The sequence below is a fragment of the Mus caroli genome, chromosome 6 (assembly GCF_900094665.2).
Source record: "Mus caroli chromosome 6, CAROLI_EIJ_v1.1, whole genome shotgun sequence".
Taxonomy (NCBI): domain Eukaryota; kingdom Metazoa; phylum Chordata; class Mammalia; order Rodentia; family Muridae; genus Mus; species Mus caroli.
In genome coordinates, this window is record NC_034575.1 from 135,442,232 (window position 1) to 135,467,252 (window position 25,021).

General features: G+C 45.7%; 1 protein-coding gene and 1 long non-coding RNA gene across 5 annotated transcripts in view; both read left to right on the forward strand.

Moving 5' to 3' along the window:
- Positions 1-10,802, forward strand: part of Ptpro (protein tyrosine phosphatase receptor type O) — a 207,381-nt gene extending 196,579 nt beyond the window's left edge. For 3 of the 4 annotated variants that reach the window (XM_021164482.2, XM_021164483.2, XM_021164484.2), the window contains 3 exons: positions 2,113-2,248; positions 9,176-9,296; positions 9,630-10,802. In XM_021164482.2, coding sequence (XP_021020141.1) covers positions 2,113-2,248; positions 9,176-9,280 — 241 coding nt within the window. In that variant the 3' untranslated portion in view covers positions 9,281-9,296; positions 9,630-10,802. The remainder of the gene's footprint in view (positions 1-2,112; positions 2,249-9,175; positions 9,297-9,629) is intronic. The other variant, XM_021164481.2, reaches the window with a different exon arrangement.
- A 5,387-nt stretch (positions 10,803-16,189) lies between these two features.
- Positions 16,190-17,102, forward strand: LOC110297047. Its single transcript, XR_002378240.1, has 3 exons — positions 16,190-16,376; positions 16,808-16,930; positions 17,008-17,102. It is a non-coding gene; the product is annotated as an uncharacterized LOC110297047 (long non-coding RNA).
- Positions 17,103-25,021: the final 7,919 nt, after the last annotated feature.

Sequence of the window (25,021 nt, forward strand, 5' to 3'; positions counted from 1 at the left end):
AGTCTGCTATCTTATAGAACCCAAGACTACCAGCCCAGAGATGGTCCCACCCACAAGGGGCCTTTCCCCCTTGATCACTAATTGAGAAAATGCCTTATAGCTGGATCTCATGGAGGCATTTCCTCAACTGAAGCTCCTTTCTCTGTGATAACTCCAGCTTGTGTCAAGTTGACACAAAACTAGCTAGTACAGTGAGGTACCATGTGACATCACCACTGAAATCCAGAGTAGATACTGCATGATAAATACAAGGTCGATTCTGCAAAGCTTCTTATGGCTCAAAACAGTTCAAATGGACTTAAGAGAAGGCAGATGGTAAGAAAATATAAAAGTATTTGGTGTATTAGATAAATGTGGTTGCTCTTCAAAAACTCTTCTGGGAATTCAGAACCTAAAGTCAAACAGGACAAATGACTTATAACATTATTTTAAATCATAATTCATATGAACTCCTTCTGGGAAGTGTTTCCTCTGAAGTAAAACTTGCCTTCCCACAAATGATCACAAAATGCACCCAGTGACAAGATGTCAGAAAATGGTTATATAGGCTCAAAACTTTTGGATGCGAATCAGAGGTAGACATGGAGGGACGGATGTTAGGGAACACATCCGCAACTATCCCGTCCTGAACAAGTACCTTTCAATTATGGGAGCTAGCACCTTGTCTTGGTGAGCTAAAATGTTGATCCTGTGGTTTTGTGTGTGTGTATGTGTGTGTGTGTTCTGGTGAGTTATATAAATATGTGTGCATTATATATGTGCATGTATGTATGTGTGTACACATATGTGTGTGAATGTACAAGTGTATTTATTGTGTGCACACATATGTGTTCACACTGCATGTGTGTGTGCACATTGAGGACCAGCCGTGCTTGTGAGCTGCTAAGTTGCTCTTGAAGGAGCAGGTCCTCCTCATCCGCCCACATGAGACCCCTGCGGTTTCAAAGCATGTTGTTGGAAATGAGATTATTCTCAAAACAGCCCTCTGAAAATAAAGCTGCTTGCACCTGTGGGGTCAAGCTCACACAGTCCTTTCTCAGCTGGCAGCAGGTGCCCTGCGGGATGTGACTTTACAAGGGCACGCTTGGTGGCAGATCATTTTATCTGAGAAGCCCCAGGAGAGAAGAGTTATCTAATAGAAAAAGCAAATTGGGCTCTGAACTCAAAGGCTTTTAGTTTGGGATTTTCTTCTTCTTCTTCTTCTTCTTCTTCTTCTTCTTCTTCTTCTTCTTCTTCTTCTTCTTCTTCTTCTTCTAGCAAATTCCACATCTAAATTGGCTCAACTGTCTCTTTACCCAAAATGTCAGTGTAATTTAAAGTTCGAAGCCCTTTGGCTCTGCGGATGATTGGCAGAAAGGCAGAGGTAGACATGGAGGGACGGATGTTAGGGAACTCTCTGACTTTAACACAGAGAACAGGAAACTTTGGGGAGTTGGCAATACCAGTCCTTATCTATCCACACCCTTAACACTGGAGCTCAGGCACTGGATGAGAAGAGTTCCATCTCAAGGTAGTCATTTAAAAGATCGCTGGGAGATTCGTGCACATTCATGGCGGGGTCAGTAGAGGCACGTGTCCTCCATGGCTGTGTGAGAGGGTGAGTTGACTGTGTACAAATGTTCAAGGCTCCAGAGCTGGAGTTAGGCAGTGGGGTTGTCAACTAAACCTTGGAGCTGGGTTGAGCTGGGTTCCAGGAATAGCGCGCGCGCGCGCGTGTGTGTGTGTGTGTGTGTGTGTGTGTGTGTGTGTCTACCCCTGAGACAGGAGGCTGTTAATATGCATCCCTGCCTAAAGGAGAGCATGAACCATCTCCTCCTTGGGCTGCTCAGTGTACGGTCTTCACTTTCCTCCAAAAACAGCGAGCTCAGGGCAGAAATGGTGCAAAGCCTTACCTCTATAGAGAATGAACACTGATGTTGTGATGGTAAAAAATGTGGCCTCTAAGCAGCGCCAGCCACCTCAGCATCCTCAGGACCCAGCTAAGTGCCAGGCACTGTGGGAGAACAGGTTCCCCCTTTCATTGCTGTCTGTCTGCTTTAGAGATCTCCAGTTGGTTTCCAGCAGCGCAGAAGCCCAGTGAGACTTATGTGTCATCTGAACCTTCTTTTGCAGTGCGGGTGTGGGACGGACAGGAACCTTCATTGCCCTGGACAGGCTCCTGCAACACATTCGAGATCATGAATTTGTGGACATCTTAGGGCTGGTGTCAGAGATGCGCTCATACCGAATGTCAATGGTACAGACAGAGGTAGGAACAGCATCGATGTGTACGCTTAAGTTTGCTCTTGATGGAAAGCATCCTATTACCCAACTTTTGGTTTTAATCGGGCTGTCTCAGTGTCTTTACACCTGTCTTTCCCATTTTCTCGCTGTGCATATTTGAAACAACCCCATTCCAAATGAATAGGTAGCAAGCTCTCAAAAGGCCGTGGTGTAAATAGTGACGCTGCTTGGCTGGCTTCATCTGCCTTCTAGGAATATGGAGCACATGGGCGTGTCTGAAATAGAACAAACCCCCTCTTGAGCAGTATGGCGCCCGCTGACGGTAGCCGTCAGTCTGGGTAAGGAAGACTGTAGGACAGTTGTGGTTTGATTTCTACTTGAGATGACAGACTGGTCAGTAAGTTTGTCACTGGGATGGTTCCTCCATGTGACTCTGTCTTCACTCCCTTCTGATAATAACCCTTGGTTGGATTTGTGAACTCTCTCTAGGCTTTAAGGATTGCCAGCCCCCAATCCACCGCCCCTGCACTATTACTTAAACCAATGGTTCCCAATCTTTAGGTTGCAGCCCATCTGGGGGTTATAGATTAGATGTCAGGCATATCAGATATTTCTATTACATGTCGTAACAGCAGCAAAATTACAGTTATGAAGTAGCAATGAACTAATTTTTATGATTGGGGGTCACCACAACAGGAGGAATGTATTACAGGGTCACAGCATTGGGAAAGTTGAGAACCAATGCCTTAAATGAACGGGTGGTGTATCCCAGAATCCCCCAGTCTTATTAACCAGTGTCCCCTCTTTGCCTTCTCTTCTCCTAAATCCTTCTTTCCCTTGAGGCTTTAGAATGTGCTCAGCCTGGAAGGACAGCTCCAGGCAGCCTTGTGCTGCCCCGCAGCAACAGCCAGAGTACACCTGTGTGACTGCCAAAACCCAAGTACACTGGCTTTTCTATAATCCAGACCACTGGGCTATTAGGTACTCCCTGGCCTCAAGGGCACAATAGAGCTTTTCCTGGAGAAGCGTTGGGGTGGGGGAGAGGGTGGAATCTTCTGGACTAGAACAACGCCAGGCCTGACTTCTCTCTGCTTTAATGCCTGTTCTTTCTCCTGCAGCTTCGTCCAAGAACCACTAGATGTCAGTATAACTCAAATAGCCTGGAGGGTAATGGCAGAGTCTCTCCAATATGGACTTCTTACTCTTTGGTTTCCCACCCCAACTCACCCCCATCACCACAGGCAGAGCCATTCAAACGTATTCATTGCCAAGCTGTTCCCAGGTCACGGTAGTTTAGCAAACGTCTGAATGACAGTTAGGAAGCATATCTAGGCAGGATGTTGTCCCGCTAGGAGAAGCTTCCTTTTGCAATAGATGGCAACTCACATGGAGACACACAACTGGTAAGGCTGCAGAAAACAAGAGACTACAGAGTGGCCTGCCATAACGGGAGTTATTATAGCCACACCCCTTCCTTTAGAGGCTCAGGGAGCATCCCGAAAGAGGGGGCAGAAAGATCACAAGAGGCAGACACAGCAGATCACACTAAGTCAGCACTGTTTTCTGACCGCAGCAGAGCCCTTGCAGATATGAACTTATAGCTGTAGTGACAGCGTGCTCAAACCCTGAGTGAGATCAAGCCGGGCAAAATCCCAGCACGGATATGGGGAGGTGGGCATTGGGGTGCTATGGACAACCTTTTGGGAGAGGCAGGCAGTTTTCTACAGGGATGCAGGGCTTAGGGAACTACCCACAATCCTGTAGATGTTCCATATCTATGCACATATAGACAACATTAAGTATACTCAGTGGGTCTGAAAAAAACAAACAAACAAACAAAAACAAAACAGAGCATGTGACATCAGAAGTGGGAGGTGCTGGCGGGGATAAGGGAGAGATGTCATGGGAGGGAATGAGGGCTGGATTTCAGCCTGAAATTTTGGTTATTTACTTCCATAAACACATATTCTGATATGCAATAAAACTATCTCCGTTACATTTATATGTAATAGACACTTTAAAAAACATATTCTTACATGATAACAGTTCATAACCTATGGGTCCATTACTCCTTTGGCTGTTGAACTACCCTTTCGCAGGATTCGCCGAAGACCATCAGAAAACACCATGCTTACATTACAATTCATAACAGTAGCAAACTTACAGTTATGAAGTAGCAACAAAAATAATTTTACGGTTGGGGGTCATCCCAACATGAGGGATTGTATTAAAGGGTCCCAGCGTTAGGAAGGTTGAGAACCTGCTTTGTGGTGTGTGTAAATCCCCACACTTCAAAGCACGTCTTGTTCTAAGCATCGTGTTTGATGAATTATGTGACTTGTCCCCTTAATTGATACCTCTTTATAACTTTGTAGATGTTGACTGTAGGCTGGTTACCTTTGATTTTTCACAACCACAGAATCCTTGTCCGTTTCTGAGAACTTTGTGCACACGGCTCCTCTGGCTCCCCCGCAGCCTCCATGCTTGTCTGCAGAGTGATAATCTCAGAGAGTAGACCAGCCCCTGGGGCTTCCTGCACGGTCGGGGCTCTGCTTTGTCTCTCCCATATTTTTGGCCCCAGTTTTAATCATCCGGCTTCCTTCTTTACAGCAACATTTCTGGCTGACTTCTCCATGAAAACAGTCTTTTGAAAGGCCACTATTCCCTCCAGGAACTTGCTGGGAGATCCAAGGGTCTCTCAGCTTCCTCCCTTTCCCAACTCCCCAGCTTTACCCTTGAGTTCCCTCAGGAGTCCTGAATGGACACCTTCCCAGTTGTTTATTTATGTCTGCTTTATCGGTTGTATCTAGAACGTCTTGTTCACTTGCCTTATTTTTCCTTGTTTCTGTGTGCTCCCTGGTCCAACCTGAATTTTCCAACACAAGTTCTTTTATCTCATGTTTGTCCTTCAACCCACCCACATTCAAATCCCGCTGCCTGCTAATTTACTTAGTTAATAAGTAAGGACTAAAGAATGAAATGATTTCTTTTCTACCACTTGTCAATCAAACGTGACAATCAAGAGGACAAAATCAGTTTCCAGCGGAGAGCTGGTCTTTATCTACTTAACCCCGGAGCTGAATAGCGTCTTTCTCCTCATTTTTGGTTGATAATTCTCCACACGCCTACCTCCTGGACTCCATCATACCTTGCTATCCCCTGAAATAGCCAAAGTGACTAATTCAAGTAGCCTTGTCCTCAGGGTTCGCCCCAGGATCGTTGCGATCTGCATGGGCAGCCCATGTGGTGCTGCCCTTCCTCAACCAGTCAACCACACTTCAGGGCTTCTCCATCCTTTCAGAGAAAGGATGAAAACAGAGAGCCTGAGCCTGGGAGGAGGCGAGAGCCTCAGCTCTGGGGCTTTCCAAGTCATGTCACCTCTTCAGAGCCTCCACTTCTCCTCTCTAAAATGGGATTCACAGGTGCCATGTGTCGCCATAAGGAATGCAGGGCCTAAGCTGACAGGATCCATAAAGGTACTTGGAACCCATAGCCTGCCCCCTACAGATGGCTCGGACCCCTCCCGCTCCCGAGCACTGCTCTATTCTTAGCAAACATTTTGCTTGGTTTTCCTTCGATCGCCTCTCTGGAGGTCAGCTGAGGGTTCGCTTCGAACAGATTGTCCTCGCCGTGGGCAGCGTGGCTTTCGCCAGGTCCCACAGAGGGGACTATAGATAGCCTTGTGCTTACTTGTCCTATCTGTGTGGCCCTTCACTGTCCTCATTGGGTTGTTTTGGTTTTGTTTGTTTGTTTGTTTGTTTGTTTGGCTTGGTTTGGAGTTTGGGTTTTTTAATTAGCGTATGCAAATTATATGTAATAATTAGATGAATATACAGAATACTGAGCTTCATCCTGCATCTGTAGACATGTATATAATGTATTTTGAACACATTTACCTACCCCCATTACTCTCTTTCCCACTCCCATTGGACTCCTTCCTTCCCCATCAGTCTTCGTTCAGCTTTCCCTCTCCCTGTGTGCACACGACCCAGTGAGTCTCCCAGTGTGCACACGGCCCAGTGAGTCTCCCTGTGTGCACACGGCCCAGTGAGTCTCCCTGTGTGCACACGGCCCAGTGAGTCTCCCTGTGTGCACACGGCCCAGTGAGTCTAGTTGCAGTGCTTTAAAGAGCACGGATGTGCCATCATTCACAGGGGTGTGGACAAATCACCTGTTGGCAACACCAATGAAGATGTGCCCTGCTCAGTTTCGGTTTTGACACGAAGTTTGGCCACTGGGCAGCCTCGGAGCACGAGTCTATTTCCAGCATTCTCGTGAGCCCAGAACTAGTGGGTTGATGTATGAGGTCCACCATGGCTGGCGCAGTGCAGTGAGATGTAATCCTAGCATATGGGACGGTGTTTTCTCCAGAGCTTACTGAGAACACAGAGCTGAGGTTCCGACCAGTTGTGGCTCGAAGCGTTTGCTTTTATTCTTCTTATTATTATGTGAAGCTGTTTGCACAAGGCTGTCTAAAATCCTGTGGACATCTTGGCTGCACTTTATTCAGGGGTAACAGTTAATTGTACCACCTATAATAAAACAGTTGGGGTAAAGGAGAAAAAACATGAAATTAACCTGTTTCATGGCACAGAGAAAACCAGCTTTAATGTCTGGGGGATTTTTATCTCAGCCTTCAGCTGTGCACAGCTGCTCAAGTACATGTTCATGTGCACTTGTGTGCTACACACACACACAAACACACATACATACACACACATACATACACACACACACATTCCACACACACACACACATACACACACACACACATACCACACACACACACACACATGTTTCTGCAACACTGAATTTTCACATAGTACATACTTTAGCTAGGGTTTTAGTGCTGTGAACAGACACCATAACCAAGCCAACTCTTATAAAGGACAACATATATTTGGGGCTGACTTAAAGATTCAGAGGTTCAGTCCATTATCACCAAGGCAGGAACATGGCAGCATCCAGGCAGGCATGGTGCAGGTGGAACTCAGAGTTCTACATCTTCATCTGAAGGCTGCTAGTGGAAGACTGACTTCCAGGAAGCTAAGATAAGGGTCTTAAGCCCACACCCACAGTGACACACCTACCCCAACAAGGCCACACCTACTCCAACAGGGCCACACCTCCTAATCATGACACTCTCTGGGCCAAGCATATGCAAACCATCATAGCAAATTAATATGCAAAATATTCTAATGATAAGCTACAAACTACCCAAAACTTTCACATTTCATCTCAGAGATTGCTTCTTTATAGTTTTCTCATGGGTGGCGCATTAAACATTTCCCACACTCCCTGCTGTCTGTGTCTGTTTCCATGCCTTCTCTATTGGAGCCCTGACTTTGATTTTCGCTACTTTATACTTTATCTGTGTCCACACCGTTTGTTAATTTTATGTCCCCAACAATAAGTAATAATCGCTACCTTACTATGCCCCAAATTATCACTGGATCTTCTTCTCCCCTTCTTCTTTATCTGTGCTCAGTTCATAAATGAATCCCCCCCCCCATTTCAGCTTACATTTTTTTCCACCCCTCAGCCTTTATTTATCCTCTGAGACATGGTCTCCTGGTGCAGCCCAGGCTGCACTCTGGTTCCTCTGCCTCAGCCTCCTCCCCCACTGCCATGCCACCAAACTACTTGGCCACTATTTGCATATGTTTTAAAATTCCCTATATTTGCTTCAAAAACCACTTAACAACCATAAGTTGTTACGAGTTAGGGACGGAAGACGTTTCCTGCCCCCCACCCCGGGGTGGTTTGTAGGGTGGTTATTTATTTATCTATTTGTTGGTGCTCCTGGTTTATGAAGCCTTTCAGCAAAACCAACTCCTTGGCTCTGTGGAGCAACTCTGAAAGCATCTCCCTTCCCGCGTACTTCTTCTGCCTTTTTACCATTTTTTATTTAGAGGAACTTGAAATTTGACTTGTATTTTTTCTACTGCTTATAATTTTAGGATCTCTTTTTCTTTTATCATTAGGAAGGAATTAGCCCATCTTTTCCTTCCCATTTTTTTTGTTATTTTATTTATATTTTGGGAGTTTCTGTCAACGTCTGACGAGGTGGGAAGTTTTTAGCTTTCCAAATTGGCCAAGTTGCATATCCGCTGCCTTCAGGACTGTGAAGTGATGATCGATACTGCACAGCAACGTCGCCTTGGAAAGCTGGGGGCTGAATTGCTCCTTAATTAATTAATTGTTCCTTAAGGTTATTATCGTCATCAGAAAGGAGAATGGCAACCATGGGAGGGGACACTGTTCACTGTGGTGACTAATTACCATCTCTCAGGGAGTATCAGATACCACAGTTTACACCTTACATCCACACATTATTCGTTGTATCTTAATAGAGCGAGAGAAAGAATAGTAAAGATATTCTGCTGTATGGGCCATTGGAGGGTAAAGGACTTGCTGCACAGGCATAATGATCTCAGTGTGGGACCCTAGCACTCACACTAAAAGCCGGGTATCAGAACACTGGACTATATTCCTAGTGCCAGAAGGAGGAGGGGACAAAAGGAGCCTTGGAGCTGGCTGGTTAGCTGGTCTTGCCAAACCTGCAAGTACCATCCTCCGTGAGGGAGCTTGTGCCACAAAAATATGGGGGAGAGAATGATAAAAGAAGCTATTTGATTTTACCCCTCTGGCCTCTGCACACATATCCACATCATGCACACACATGGGCATGTACACAGACATATGCACACACGCCCAGACACGGATAAGGGATATTGTTATGAGAGTTCTAAGGAATGATGTTCTAAGAGTTATCACTCTTAGAACAAATACCTCTGAAGCGCAAGCTCCTGGGTTTTAGTATTGTATGACTGCCTCTGTGAAGACGTGAAGGTGGTTTCCTTCTGCATCAGATGCTGATCATCATGCCGTTGAGTTGATTCTTCCTCTTCACGCGTGCTCCGCTCTGAGGCCTATCTGTGCTCTGTCCTAGGAGCAGTACATTTTTATCCATCAGTGTGTGCAGCTGATGTGGCTGAGGAAGAAGCAACAGTTCTGCATCAGTGATGTCATCTACGAGAACGTCAGCAAGTCCTAGCTCAGAATCTGGAGCGGTGAGTAGAGAGGATCTTAGCATAAAAGGACTTGTATAGACTCTCACTTCATGTCCCCTTTTCTGCCCAAGTCTGAGGCACACAGAGGTGGCCGTATTCAAGTATGTGAATACTTGAATACAAGCTGGAAGGATGCGGCATGAGGAAAGATAAGAGACAAATGTATACTTGAAGAGAAAGTATTCAGGGTCATAGAAAGGACGAGTCCCCAAAAGAGACAGATAAACTCAAGCCCCCAAGAGTTGGAGTTGTGGGGCTCAGTATAGTCTGAACCAGAGGTGGGAGGAGATGGTTAACACACCAGGATGCTAACTGTGTTTCTCTCATGCACAGGTGAGGACATGATACCTGCGCATCCTCCCTTGCTTCCAGAGGTTTTATAGGGGCTTTTTGTCACTTTGCTAAATCGAGTCCCTGCTGTGCAGTATGTGGACGACAAGGAGGGGATTTACCTCCTAGAACCGAGAAGACCTTAAGGAGCCTACAGTATCGTTTGGAGTCTTTTCACTTCTAGATGTTTGATGGACCAAATTCACTAGGATTCCAGAAAGGTCACCATGCTCCTCGAGGGGCAGGAAGCGCAATACTTCCTGATGACTCAGTTGGCTCTTTGCTGCTCGGGCTGGGTTGATTTTTTTAAGTGCAATAATTTCTGTATAATTGTGATTTTTACATTCACAATTCAGAATGTTGAATTGGTATCTGCCCACACCATCGATCAGTGCCACAGCCTTGGAAAGAACCAACATCATTACGGAGTTTTATCTCATCCCTGGAAAGGCATGGCTACACAGGAAGACGTGGTGATGAATCTCCTTCAAAGAAACTGAGCGAGGGTGGGTGCCTCTCGCTCCAACCTTGAAACTACGGGTCAGGAGTAGGCAGGCAGAGAGGGAAGAGAGCGGTTCTACTCACCCATCAGCCAGCTTATCTTTTCCTATTTCAAATATGAAAACCTGTGTTTCAAAGTAGAGTAGGAAAAACATTACATGTCTGACTTGTCATAGTGGGTTTCTTCCTTGTTGACAGTTGGGAGTTTCTTCCATGGCTCTTTTGAACTAATGTCATGGTCCTTTTCGAACAGCCAGAGCTGATTCAACAGTTTTGAGTCTGACTCTGAACTCTGAGATATCTTGGTGCCTAGCCTTCACGTTTATTTTTCTCTCTGTCCACCTGTGTACACAAAAACAGTTTCTCCAAGAGCTATAGGCTGTAAAAATGCACTTTCTTTCCCCACCCAGAGGAGCTGGGAATTCAGAAGTCACGACAACAACAAACTCAGCATGTAAGGACAGTTATTGGACACCATCCCTTAAGAATACTGTTGAGCATCTCTATGGATTCCGACAGGAGATTCTCTGGGTCTTCTTTGCATTTCTGTTGTCAGAGTCATTTTAACCTGTGTAGTTAGTGGCATTATATTCTTTGGATTTTGTATGATTAAAGTACATGATTGTGTGTTGTGACCATGAAAGTTGTTGAAATGAACATCAATGCTGTCGTGGGAATCTGGTATTTTGTGCTACTTTATAAGATCAGAGGAGGTGATGGTCTAGACCAGTGGTTCTCTGTTGTGGGAAATATTTAAAAAAGAAGAAGAAGAAGCGGCACATTCCAGCCTTGGCGGCCTGGCTGGCCATGCACTAGCCAACCTGTTTTTATCTCATGGAGACTCTGACTCAGAACTCCATAAACTCTCCACCCAGCTTGCTAGGTTCCCACTGGAGGGTTGTTACGATGCCAACCCTGTGCTTCGAATCCCCCATAGCCTTTGTGGTGCATATCTGGCAAACCCACGCTTTGCCGCTGTACCTTTCTCTCTTGAACCCAGTTGAACGGCCACATGAAGGAAACACCACGCAGACTTAGTTCAGAAACAGTGATAACTCAATCTCTGAGTGCAACAACTAAGACCTAATCTTGTAAACCTTATTAAAATCTGATTCCCCCAATAGCGAATCCTTGTGTGTTCACCATGATACCAGGAAACTTACCCTTATGTTGTCTCCACTCCAAAAGGACCTAACTCTCTCTTGCTTCCTCTCTTCCTCCATCCAACCCAGAAGTCCCGCCTACTTGGCCAGTGATGGGCTCCTTTATTCATTAGGGGATTGGTTCACAAAAAGCCACCTGAGTATGTGACAAATACCTCATTCAAGACAACCCCTCCCAGGAGAGCGGAATTAGCATTAAATATACAAGCAGCACAGAGCCATCCACAACAAACAATATTTCCGGCAACAGTTCTCAACCTGTGGGTCACAACTCCCTCAGGTTTTAAAGATCTTTTCAAAGGGCTTCATATCATATACCCTACACATCAAATATTTATATTACAATTCATAACAGTAGCAAAATTATAGTTATGAAGTATCAACAAAATAATTTTATGGTTGGGGGAAGGGGTCACCACAACATGAACTGTATTAAAAGGTTGGGACGGCTGAGAACCATTGGTCAACATTTGAGTTGAAAGTGATACATTTGGCCCCTTCCATGTAGGAATGGGGTTGTTGTGAGTCCACTTGTGTGTCTGATATTTGTCCCCTACCCCAAGTTTCCCTCCATTCCCATCTATCTTATTTCTTTCAGGATTTTTTTTTTATTTGTAACTATGTACGAGACTGTGTGTGGAGCAATGTATGAGCATGTGTGAGCACAGTGTCTACCGGAGTTCAGAAGGCGGTATCAGATCCCCTGGTGCTGGCTGGAGTCATAGGTAGCTCTGAGTCATCTGACATGGGTGACAGATCCTCTGTAAGAGTAGTACATGCTCTTAACAGCTGAGATATCCCTTCCAGTCATCTTCTTGAACCTGTACGTAAGATCAGCTTAGTATTTTGTCGGTGACCTTCATAAACGGTAAAGCACACCAACTAAATAGCTAATACCCTGCTGAATCCTATGACTGTAGAGTCCTGGACACAGCAGACCTTGGCGAGGTCCAGAAAGATCAGGCCAGTAAGCCTCTTTGCCTGGCAAGGGCATGGCAGGATGTGTCTGTACCCTGCAGGCTGACAGCTGGGACGCCATGAGGAATGCCAGGCTTTCTTACCTAGTTAGGTCTCCTGCCCAACTCCTTCCTGCTGCCTCCTCCTCCTCCCACTCTGTCAGACCCCCTCCTGGACATTTTAATCCTGCACCATGCCAGTCTCTGAAATGAACAGGATTTTTAAAAAGGTCACAAGCATATTGTGACATTCTTAGAACCTCACACATAGGCAGGTCAGGGGTGGGTTTATGTGACCATGGAAATGCTGGTGGGAAGTTGGAGATCTTCCACAGCCCCAAGATGCTTATGTAAGTTCTGTAGCCATGGCTGGAACATCTCATGAAGGCAAGCACTCTATAGATCCTCATGTTCTTCTTGAGCACCCACCCCTTCACAGGAGGGATCGGCTGGGAAAGTCCAGCTTTCCTAAAAGAAGACAAGAGGAGACCACGGCTGCAGGCAGACCAAGCGTCAAGCCTACAGGGAGGTCACACAGAGGCAGCTTCCAGATCATTCTTTCAGTCTTCGCTACTGTCTCCCCATTCTCTGGTGACCCTTGAGTTACAGACTTTAAGATGTTCAGCTAGCAAAAGAACATTGTTCAGCCTTTCCTTCCACCAATGAATTTGTTGTATTTCAGTTAACACACTGTAAGCAGGTTATCAAAAGAGATAAATCACCCACAAACGCTTTGCTTGGTAAGATGGGACTTCGGAGCTGAAAAAGGTAAGTTACAAAGTCAGCTCACTAACTACCACTAGAGGCTGGGATACAAATGTCATAATCAACACTAATCTATCGATCCATCACTGGAAATTGTAAGATTACATTTTACTTGAAAAGAAAATGAGAGGTTGAGCTTATTTTCATTTTTATTTTTGGATAGCTCTTTAATGTGGAATCTTCATCCCCCCCCCCACCCCACACTGGCAAAAAACAAAGCCAAAAACAAAAAATAAATCCTCCTAAATATTTACATGTCTTGTGAGTGAGGAAATTCACTAAGACGTTTTTTAATGTCAGATTTTATAATGCCACTCCATTCTTAATGTTGACCTTCAGAGATCAAAATACCTTCTAGAAGAGGCTGTAGTATCCACATGAAAAGCCAGAGCTGGAGGCTTTGTGTCTAGATTTTCTACAGGCCACATGATAGCTGCTAGCTAGAGGATTGGCCTTTAGCCAAGGAGTTAAAATTACTGAGTCTGATCTCTGAGGGCAGAATTCCCCCTGCTTTCTAGCAAGGAGCCCTTCCGTTACACCCTGGGGAATGTCTGATGCAATGTGCTCCAAATAGCTGGCCCAGCTCCCAGCTCCCAGATCTCCAGCCTGTTGCTTGGCACAGGGCACAGAGTCAGGAATCATGCCCAGGACCAAATATGATATGCACGTTAGCCAACTGGGTTATGGAGCATCAAATATAACATGGAGAACTGCAGACACTCACCCCTGGTTTTCAGCAGCTTCATTTGTATGTCGAAGAAGGAAATTCCAGCCACAATATCTCTGACTGTTGGCCGTGTAGAGGAGGAAAAACTTAGTTTTTAGAGTCAGTGAAGGGCTTATCTCGAGATGGCCTGTCAATTTTTCTCTTATGAGCCAATTCTCAGAGCTGAGCCTGACACTCATTTTTAATCCAGTGACCCATGTCCATGTTCAATCAATAAAAGATTTTGTGACTATGTTAATCACTACCTTAAGCACAAAAAAGAACCAATTGCCAGATCTTAAAACTAGATTTAAAACTTCCAATTTGAATTGGGAGGACTGAGCAGACACTTGTCAATGTCCCTCCCATGTCTTCTTCTGCCTAAATCTCAGTCCTTACCTGGTAACTGGGGAGGTGCAGGGTACTATGTGTAGCTTCCCACAGATGCTTTGAATACAGGGCAGGATCCATTCAGGCAAGGATGGTTTTACACGGGTCCCTCAGGGCAAGGACTGTTTTTTGTGTACTAAGGCCTTATGCTAAAATAATCATAGTTTATTAACTATAAAATAGCATTATGGAGCTAGAACATCCACTTTCCACCTGCTGACGGTGGGAAGCAAGTAGGTGAAGGGGCAGGACCAGCAAACTTTCAGTACACACTTGTCATCAAAGGTTCTGAGGGGGCTCTGGTTCTGCTGGAAACAGCCAAAGTGTTACAGCTCTCAGAAGGGAAGCTTGCAGGGCAGGTAGCTGGGGTCCCAGGTCTCATCTGCTACTGAGGCAGTGCCAATGCCAGCAGCAGTGGCAGTGGCAGCAGAGGGCAGCAGCAGGTGACCAGGGGCAGTGATGGCACAGGGTGAGAGTGGCAGTGGTGGCAGGGGCATGAGCCCATACTACCAGGTGGGTCCAAAGTCCATTGATTAATCTTTTGGGAGAGAGAAATCTTCCTCAAAGTTTTACAGTCAGTAAAACAGCCACTCCCAGACAATCCTCGGTGAAATAACCTGTACACTTTACTTCATGTGAATAGGGACTTTATCAACATTGAGGAGTCGGGGAATCCGGGGGTAGATCCTGCCCATTGGCTCGGTTTCAGATTCTAGTGGTGTTCTATTTGCATGGGGAACAACTTCAAGTGTTTTCCCTGTGTGACTGATTGTTGTGGTCCTCTCGGGGGGGGGGGGGCTGTGTTATGTTCCTGAGCAGGTAAAGTTAGGCGGGAGTGGCCCCCACTCCTACTGTTCTCAGTTACTCATGGGGTTCGGGTTCCCTCACCCCTACCAGTTCTTCTGCCTGGTGGCACGGTCCACTTGCCCCACATACACTGAATCATAAAGAGGCAAACGTAAGATTCTGACCCAGCTCTCTCCAGCCTCAAAGCCATTTTCCCACCACTTCATGCTGCTTCCCATTCACACTGGTCACTGATAATCTCGAAGAGGACAGAATTACCAGTTTCATCTCTAGGTAATGATACAGAGGACAAGATTTCAATTTGGAATATATATCTTTGCTCTAGCTCCATTCTAGCAGAACCCCCCTGTTAGATTGTGCAGTACCTGGGAGCAAGGACCTGTTCGACTCAGTGATATGTGCTCCGCTCTAGCTCTATGTATGGTATAATCGTTGTGATTACAAAAAGATAATGAGATATTAAGATATCTTCTATGGGGGTGTGGTGAGGTATGGGAGAAGGGGGTGCCTTGGTGGGCTCATATCAAGGCATCCCTTCCTCCTGAGGGACCAGCCACACAATGGTATAGTATAGAATAGAGTTTATTCAGGGCATCAGACGGGAGTTAAGAGGGTAGTAGAGGCAAAAAATGGCAGATAGAGGGAGAGAGTAGAGAAGTAGAGGCCGGCCCTGACCACGTGGGGGGGGGGGGAGGGAATGGAGAGGGGGGACCAAGGGGGAAAGAGGTAAGAGAAAGGGGTAAGAGAGGCAAGAGAGAGGAAGGGGCAAGCAGCCCTTGTTATAGCTGGCCAGGCCTACCTGGCTATTGCCAGGTAACCATGGGGAGGAGCTTACCTGGTGTTGCCAGGTAACTGTGGGGGTGGAGTCCAGACAGAATACCAACAATAATGGCTGTTCCTAACTAAGGCCTGAATCAATGCATGAGGCATTGACCTGTGCCGTTCCACACTCTGCACTTATCCCTGTGTGCCTCTCCAGGACCTCTGTCTTCCCAGCCCTCCCTGCTTATCCCATGGAGTCCCTGTTGTATTCCGAGCCAGGGTTCATGTAGCAAAGTCTATCTAGCAGTAACTGGGAGAAAAAGGTATGCATTTTAGCTGAATTTTCCAGAGGGACAGAGTCCAGTATAGCAGGGAACGCAAGTCCTGGAAGTTAGGAAGCAAACAATAATACTTCATCCCGACGCAGGAAGCGGAACGAGAGAGCAGGAAGTGAGGTAGGCTATAAAGCCTCAAAGCCCACCCCCGGTGATGTGCTTCCTCCAGCAGGTTCCACCTCCCAAAGGTTCCCTCACATCCCCAAACAGCACCAGCAACTGAGGACCAAATTTTAAACACATGAGCCTAGGAGAGACATTCCTCATTCAAACCACCACACATTTACTCACAGCCGGTCTCACGCCAGGTACTGTGGAAAGGGCCGCAGTTCAGAAGATAGATGCTGCAAGGCCCCTGCTCTAAGGTGTGTGCGTCCTACCAGGGAAGGCCGGGGAGCTGCTCTAAGGTGTGTGTGTCCTACCAGGGAAAGCCGGGGAGAAAATAAGGGGCTCGTACTACTATTGACAGGATAGGAACACACACCATGTGGGCCACAGGGAAGAAGTGGGTTCGTTTTGTTTCCTAGAAAAGTCAGAATAATAAAAACCCACACTCACACATTCAAGTCTCAAAAGAGTGCAGAATCATGGTCAGTCACCACTTGATACATGTCACCACTGTGTTCAGCAAGCATCCAGATAATACAGCACACTAGACACAGAGGCCCAAGTGAGTGGCCAGGCCCACCCTGCCTCTGAACCTATTCTAGAGTGAATACATCTCCCCAGCTTTCCTCAGACGGCTCTGGGTCACAAGACACTCTGTTAGCATCTGACGAATTTACTATAACTGCAGGCACAAAACGGCACCTTTGCAGCTCAGTTGGGGCCACGTGACTGGCTGTAGACCAATGGGAAGAAGCCTGGATCTCTGAGTTACAACATGGACCAAAGACACCTGCTTGCTTGGCAGTCATCAGTGAGCTGTTTCCAATCATATGTGTGGTCTCTGAGAGTCTACATGACATCAGCTAATGGAGTATTCTTTTTTTTTAGGACAATGATATGTAACTGGTAAAGTTCTCAAAAGAAAGATTCAAGGTGAAACAACCATGTAAAGTTAACCCATGATGCAAACCAAGGATGGAGGGAAAGGCCACAGATTAAAAGTGTATCTTTAGCAGATAAGCTTTATTATAGAAATAGACATTTTTCTTAGAAGTCACGTTCTTCCAGGTTCCATCTTTCTTAGTGTTTGTGCTGCTGCTATTGCTTTCCAACGCTTCTCACTAAGTCCAAATTCTCAGGAGATCCAGAAGGATGCACACAAGGCTGTTGTCTGTGGTGCAGATTCCTGGTTTATTACACGTCACGGTGGTTCCACATCCGTGGAAGCCCCAGCACACAAGAAGCGGTGAGCTTTGAAGATGTCAGGCAATATGCAGGAACCCAGTAGGTGATGCTGAATCTGCCATGGTAAGGGGGTCCAGCCTGGGACAGGAGCACAAAGCCAAGAGGACACAAACCCGTTCTTCAGTTCTAAGAACATTCAGAAAATCCTAAGTGCTGTCAAAGTAGGAGTTGTACCTGTTGCCGCAGTCAAGGCACAAAGCATGGAACGGTAAGATGGCTCATCAGGTAAGAGTACTGGGTGCTCTTCCTGAGGACTTCAGTTCAAGTTTTTATCACCCAAACCATGTAGCACACAAGCACCTATCACCCCAGCTTCAGGGCATCTGATGCCCTCTTCTGGCCTCGGCTGGCACTGCACTCGTGTGCACACACCCACACATACAGGCACAAAATTCAGAATAAATTTACAAAAGAGGACTCAAGGACGGTGGATATGGAATTAGAGTGGGTACCTGTCAGGAATTGGGGAAGGAGTGGAGAATGATTAAAATACAATGTATGAAATTCCTAAAGGTATTCTAAATAAAAAAAAAAATTGAACTAAAAAGCAAACCATTTTAAGAAACAAATACAAAAAATCATGGCCTTAGGAGGGCTCCTTGATCTCCCAGACATATTATAATCTCTTGCCTTTAAGCAGAAATTCTATAAAGCAACACGTGAATGGTCAGCAGTGTAGCATTATAGAGCATTGCAGATACAGTGACTCTGTTGTATAGTGTATGAGATGTCGGGTCATAGAACATCGTTCACCACATCATGGTCAGCTCAGAGTTCTATAACAAGGTAGCCTAGACTAAGTAGGTAATAAACTACAGGGCTCCATTTCTCACAGACTGCTGGCCGGACATCTGGCCAGTTCTTGTGAGCACCAGTCACTGGCTTCTTGCTTTATCGTAAATGGCATAGAAAGTCAGAGCTATCTGGGGCTTTTAAACAGTGGCAATAATCCCAGTAATAAGGGCTCTCATGACATAATTACTTCCCAAGGCCCCAACTCCTAATTAAAACACTGAAGGTGGAGGTCAGTGTATGAACTTGGGGTGTGACATGTTTTTAAACCACACGGAGCTTTTAAAGAATCATATGCATCTAAAAACAATTCCTGGATTAATTTAGGATATATTAGTCACATGGTTTCAATTTAGGTTAATGTTCTACAGTCTCCAAGAGCCACTCAGAACTTCTTTAATAGATTGGTTTAAAAACAAACAAACAAACAAACAAACAAACAAACACCCAATGCCTGGACTAGGTGGGCTCTGTTTCTCTAGAGCAATACCCCACATGGTCATTGGCTTTGGAATACTAATTACAGACATGTGTTTACCCAGGCGTGGCTTTGAACTTTAACTCTCTGCTAGCATATACTGTTCAACATGCATTCAGTGTGCCCAGCAACCCATGTGGGAGAGGTTTACTACAGAGCAACCCCGGGGCCTGATTTACACTGTAGTTGTGCAAACCACTTGTGTGCATGCGCCATGCCAACACCAACATTCTTTTTAAAAGCTCACAGCTGGCTAAAGATTTAGCAGAGATGCTAAAGTACTTACTTCCTTATGTATGTATGAAGCCCTGGTTTTGGTCTCCATCTAGTCTGGATGTGCTAACATATGCCTGTAATCCTAGCACTCAGGAAGTAGAAACAGGAGGGGTCAGAAGTGTACAGCAAACTCAAGGCCAGTCTGCACTCCTTGAGGCCTTGTCTGAAAACAATAAATAAATGAATCAAAACTAACTAGCCGACAAAGCTCCCTGCTTCTAAGAAGAGGAAGCCAATTTGTGCAACCCTACTGTGTAAACATGCCTGGGTCAAGTTAAGAGTAGAGGCTTGGGGTAAGCAGGCCCCATTTGTGAATGTCACTTAATCCTTCTATGAACCAGTTTCCTTGTTTGGTAACAGGAACACTAAAGGCTTCCTCCACAGCCCTGTGTAGAGGATTAAATGGAAAGCCCTTGGCACCGAGCCCGGCAGTTTGTGGATGCAGAGCTGAATAACTGAACAGCTCGGTCGGCAGAGTCACCTGCTATCTCAGAGCCCGAGTGTTCTCTCACATACAAAAGTAGCGTTATCTCCTTTCAGGGGCTGTGGTAGAACACAGAGTTGATTGTAGAGAGCATCAGGCAAGAGCCTGACAGGACTAAGCATGTTCTACAGGATTCTCCAAATCTGTGACTCACTGAGACTTCTGGCATGACATTCTAAGGGTAAAGGTGCCCCCTGCTCCTCTCCTGCCCCCCTGCTTGCTGTATTCAGTTCCTCCCAGGCACATTTACTATGAGCGTTCCAATCTATTAGATCTGTCCCCGCCTTCCCCCTCCCCCAACCCCCTGTGCNGCCCNCTCCCCCCCCCCCCNACCNCTGCTGGGCTTGGTGTGGACAACTTCAGAAGACTAAGGCCTTGTTTGCAAAATACCTCCTAAATTCGAGGTCAGTTGAACAAATTCGACAAGAAGTTGGACACAACAGCTGGGCAGTGGGGGCGCATGCCTTTAATCCCAGCACTTGGGAGGCAGAGGCAGGTGGATTTCTGAGTTCGAGTCCAGCCTGGTCTACAGAGTGAGTTCCAGGACAGCCAGAGTTATACAGAGAAACCCTGTCTCGGGGGGGAAAAAAAAAAAGAAGTCGGACACAACAAGGCGATTTAAAAGAACTGTCTTCATTTGTGTTCTGTAAATCCATTGTTCCACCATTCAAGCATAAAACAGCAGTAGTCATCTTCCCGTGCTTTATGTTTTATGGCTGCAAGATGAATGAGTTATCTAAACATGTGAATCCCGCCCTCTGGTAGCGTGCTCTTGAAGACGAGACAGTAGATGTCCTCACGCTGTCCCCCCATGTACACTCTGCTCTTGTGTACTGACTGCAGGCTACTGGATTATTCATAAGAGGTAACTTCTCACTTTGCACAGGCTGAGCTTCTCGAGCCAGGAAACAGCCACAGCAATTGCCTGAGCCTGAGGTCGGATCGCTAGCTCCCTTTACTCCATTCATGCAAGCTTAATAAGCCCTTTCACCGCCTGCCTCCCAAGAGCTGAGCAGGATCCTTAAACTGAGCTTACTGGATAAACAGCCTCATCATCTCTCACAGCAAATGCATGTCTCTTCCGTTGCTGTCCTGCCATCGGGTAGCCTGAATGGGTTAGCTAAGGTTGGTCCTGGTTGCTGGCGTGTTATATCATGTATACTTTAAAGAAAGAGGGCTATCAGCCAGCTGACATTCTCTAAAGAGGTAACAGGATGGCTAAGACTCAGGACTGGGTTTCCTGGTCTTACTCAAGCCTAATGTCATCATTAACCATCATTGTCAACCTGATCAGACTTGGTGTCACCTAGGAGACACAGCTCTGGGTGTGTCTTTGAGGGTGCTGGAGAGAAGAGCCACTATGAAGGTTGATGGTGTCCTCTCATGAGCCAGAATCCTGGAAAAGTAAAAAAAGGGGGTGGGGAGGGGGAAAATTAGGCAAATACCCCATTCATCTGTTTTCTCACTTGGGACACAATGTTTCCAGTTGCCTCCCTCTCCTGTAGCCATGCCTTCTCCACCAGGAAGGATTATACCTCTTCAAACTGAGAGCCCAAACACAACCTGTCCTCCCTTAAGTTGTGAATTGTTAACTTTTTGGTTGCTTTAATAAAATACCATGACCAAGGCAACTAAAGAAGATAGTTTATTTTAGGAAGTTCATAACGGCAGAGGAAGCAAGACAGCAGGTGGCTGGAAGAGGAACCTAGAAATATCTTCAATCATAAACAAGAAAGAGGGAATAGGAAGTAGGGAGAGGCTCTAAACTCTCAACGCCCCCTACCCCACCCCCACCCCCGCCTTGTGATGCACTTCCTACAGCAAGGCCATGCCTGTAACCCCCACCCCAAATGTGCTACATCTGGGGAGCAAGTGCTCACATGTATGAACCTAAGGCTGAAGGTGTCCTTCCAACCAAGTTGCTATCGGCTGGTATTTTGTTACATCAACGACAAAAATAGTTACTATTTCAAGAAACAATGAACAAAATCTACTTGTAAATTCAATTGTGAGGACTTGGTGAGGAGAGAAACTAAGTTGCCACAAATTTTTAAATGAGGTTCCAAGCCTTCCCCCCTACAGCATCCAACAGAGACACTGATTTCAGGTTAAGACATGAAATTTCATTGGATAGTACATTTTCAGCCAGTATGGTGGTGCATGCTTCTAACCTCAGTACTTGTGAGGCTCGGTCAAGAGGACTGTCATGAGGTCAAGGTCAGCCAGAGCACATAATGAGTCCCAAGGCTACATAACAAAATTCTTTCCCAAGAAAAAAGGACATTTTCTGCTAACACCTTTTTATATACTGACCTTTGACCTCAGACAAAGAATCTGCAGTTAAATAGGCAACCAAGGGACTAAGTCCAAATTTAGCTGTTCTTCTTACTGGGTACTTTCTAAAAATAAGCTACTTAGCTTACTGGACTTCTAATTTGTTCATTTATAAAATGGAAATATGTGTTAAAATACTCAGCAAAATACAGTTCACACCTTGTTTAGTAAGAATAAATGGCAGGGTAGAAGCGCTTAGTTTGTGATTCCAGCTCAGAACATGGAACAGTGAAAGGTGAAAAACTCAAAGACCCTGGAGTTTTCAGTGTGTGTGTGTGTGTGTGTGTGTGTGTGTGTGTGTGTGTGTGTGAGAGAGAGAGAGAGACAGAGACAGAGACAGAGAGACAGAGACAGACAGAGACAGAGAGACAGAGACAGAGAGACAGACAGAGACAGAGGTGGGGAGGGAGAGACAGAGAGACACAAACACACAGAGGGAAAGGGGGAGAAGAAAGGGAAAAGGTAAGAGTAGAGGGGAAGGAGGGAGAGAGGAAGGGGAGAGGGAAAGAGAAAAAGAGAAAGAGATGAGTCTTTAGTTCTTTGTTTTATTGATTATAAGACCCTCTAGTTCATTTCTGAGATAATAGTAACAGACTCAGTGGTAACTGCATTGTGGGAACACATGAGCACACACACCCCTCTCTCATAACTTATATACCCATGCATATGAGAAAATATGGTTTCTGGGCTTTTTTTATACAGCACAGTCCTGGTGCCTAGAACTACATATGAAGCAAGAGACCCTTAGCATCAGCCTAGAGCAGGGTTCTCTGGGCCTGGTGGGAATCCTGGACCACTGGTTCATCTACTTGCAGCAGCAACCTAAAGGCTCTATGCCTCTCCAGGATGCATCTTGGCTCTCAATGCAAGTTGCCAACTCTGCTGTCCGAGGGACAGGTAGCACATTTGCTTTCTAAAGCATCTCAACATATCTCAAGATGTAAATCCTTTGTACTGGTGGCCACAGCATCTTCCAATGAGGCAATGTGCAGTTCCCAGTAATTCTCTAATTGTGTAGTTCTTGGTAACTGTTTACTTTATCAGGATTTTAGTGGCTTTTTCATGTTGCAAATCATTCACAAATGTGCTGAGATAAATGTCAACATCTCAGGAACGGAAGGTGCTATTTCTTTGGCTAAGCGCGCCGCTCTCCCTGATGGTGAAGACATCCCATGACAGAACCTTGAGGTGTGGCTTGTCTCCTGTCCTCAAATCTCAGGAGGCAGCGATGTGCAACTAGACTCTTGAGAATGAAGAAGAGAATGAATGTGGGAATCAAGACAGAGGAAAAAGCACGGTGGGCAGAGGGGAGACACACTATAATGGACAGAGTTCTATGGAAGACAAGCCTTCCCTAGATAGTATGGATAGTGAGCACAGCAGAGGAGCTCATTAGTGCGTGCACACATTTACATAGGGGAAAGGAGACGTGAGCCAGACCTGCTGGGGCAGCAAACCTGGAGACTGAGGCTAGCAGCTCACAGAGCCGAGGTCTATTCAAACAACACAGGGAGTTTGTCACACCACCTCCAGTAAGATCTGTGTGACAAGTTCCATAGACTGAGGCGATTGACCTAAAAGGGGGAGGCCTCCTGGAACCAGTTGTGGAACTCTTCGCTGGAGAAAAAAATATTGAGCCATAGTTCTCATGGCAATCTATCTGTTTTGTTTTCTCTTATTCCTTTTCTTATTTACATGTTCCTGGTAGCCTAGGCCAAGATCTTAAGCGAGAATAATGGGTAAGAAACCATCCCTAGAGATGGGGTCACTAACATGACCTTATCCCTGGGGAAACCAATACTTTACTTTCTAAATCATTTACAAAACTATTATGATAAAAACTTGCCCAACAATAAAATTTCATATGGCTACATGTGTGTCATCAGAGGTCGATTTTGGTATATGGTAAAGAAAGCCTTAATTAGAAAGAATTAAAATAGTTTAAATTTATACATTGAAGATTTATAAAAAAAAAAAATCAGGCAACTAGATGTTAAATAATAATTGACCATGGGGCTGGAAAGTTAGTTCAGTTTGAAAGAAAATTAAATTCAAGGTCCATGACTCATGCGGCTTGCTAGTTAGGAGGGCTTTTGGGGCCAAGGGCAAAGAACAAAGGCTGTTGCTGTTAAGTCATTCCAAGAACTGGCTAGCCATAAAGATAGAGGTATACAAAGATGCCCAGACTATCTCAGCAGGGTCGTCCAGACTATCTCAGCCAATTTAAGCACCTGCCCCTCAGAATTACTGTTACCTCGCTCTGCACGTACAATTTGCTGATGTTCAAACTGTCCAGTTGTGTGTAACCATGCCAATTCTTCCCCTGCCCCCGACTTTTTTGTATATAAACTCCTAGCTTCTGAGCCTCTGGATCGATTCCTCTGTCTCCTGAGATACGTGTCAGCCTGGAGCTCTGTCATTAAACTACCTCATGTGTTTACATCAAGAGGGTCTCTCGTGATTCCTTGGATGTGTGCGCCATCTTGGGACTTGTGAGTGGGGGTCTCCTCACTGAGGTCTTTCAAGTTGGTCCCTCTCCTTTTTCCATTTTAATCAAAACTTCAGAAGAAACATTCATTTTCCTACCTATTTTCAGATAACAGGGAAGGAAGATTATAGTGTGTAAGGAAAAACAAATGAGCTTTTCATTCGTAGATAATTTCAAATGCATACAGAAAGGAGAGCCGAGAGTCTAAGTAGGTAGACGCTGGAACTGGACAGCTCTTCAAACTACACCTTTGTTCTCAACTTTGGGGTTCAGGTCTTTACCATGAGCTGGTCAGATGGGTTCTCTCCAAGGACACAGAAGGTTCACAGATGGGGAGGTGACAATGACCTTACCTTGTTTTCCCTCTTGTTCTCCACTCTGCAAGTTACACATGACTGCTAGCAGCAGCGGCAATGGCAGTGACAGAGCAGCAGCAGCAGGTACAAGTCTCCAGTATCCTTTCTTGACCTCCTGGAAGTGGGTACACTCTCCCACCCCATGAATACTTTGAACCTTTCTTTTGACTCATGAGTTCATCTGTTTCTGGAAGCAGATCATCACCAGCACTACGTTGCTTTCTCAGAAGTCCATTTGCCAGCTCTGTGGGCTCTTTCTTCAAACTTTCCAGTGACCAAACTCCTCAGACACCCAGACACCAGTTCTGACAGAACTACCCAGACAGACACTTGGACCAGGACTCTGCCCAGACTGACACCTGGACATCAGCTCTGACAGGACTCTGCCCCAGACAGACACTTGGACATCAGCTCTGACAGGACTCTGCCCCAGACAGACACCTGGACAT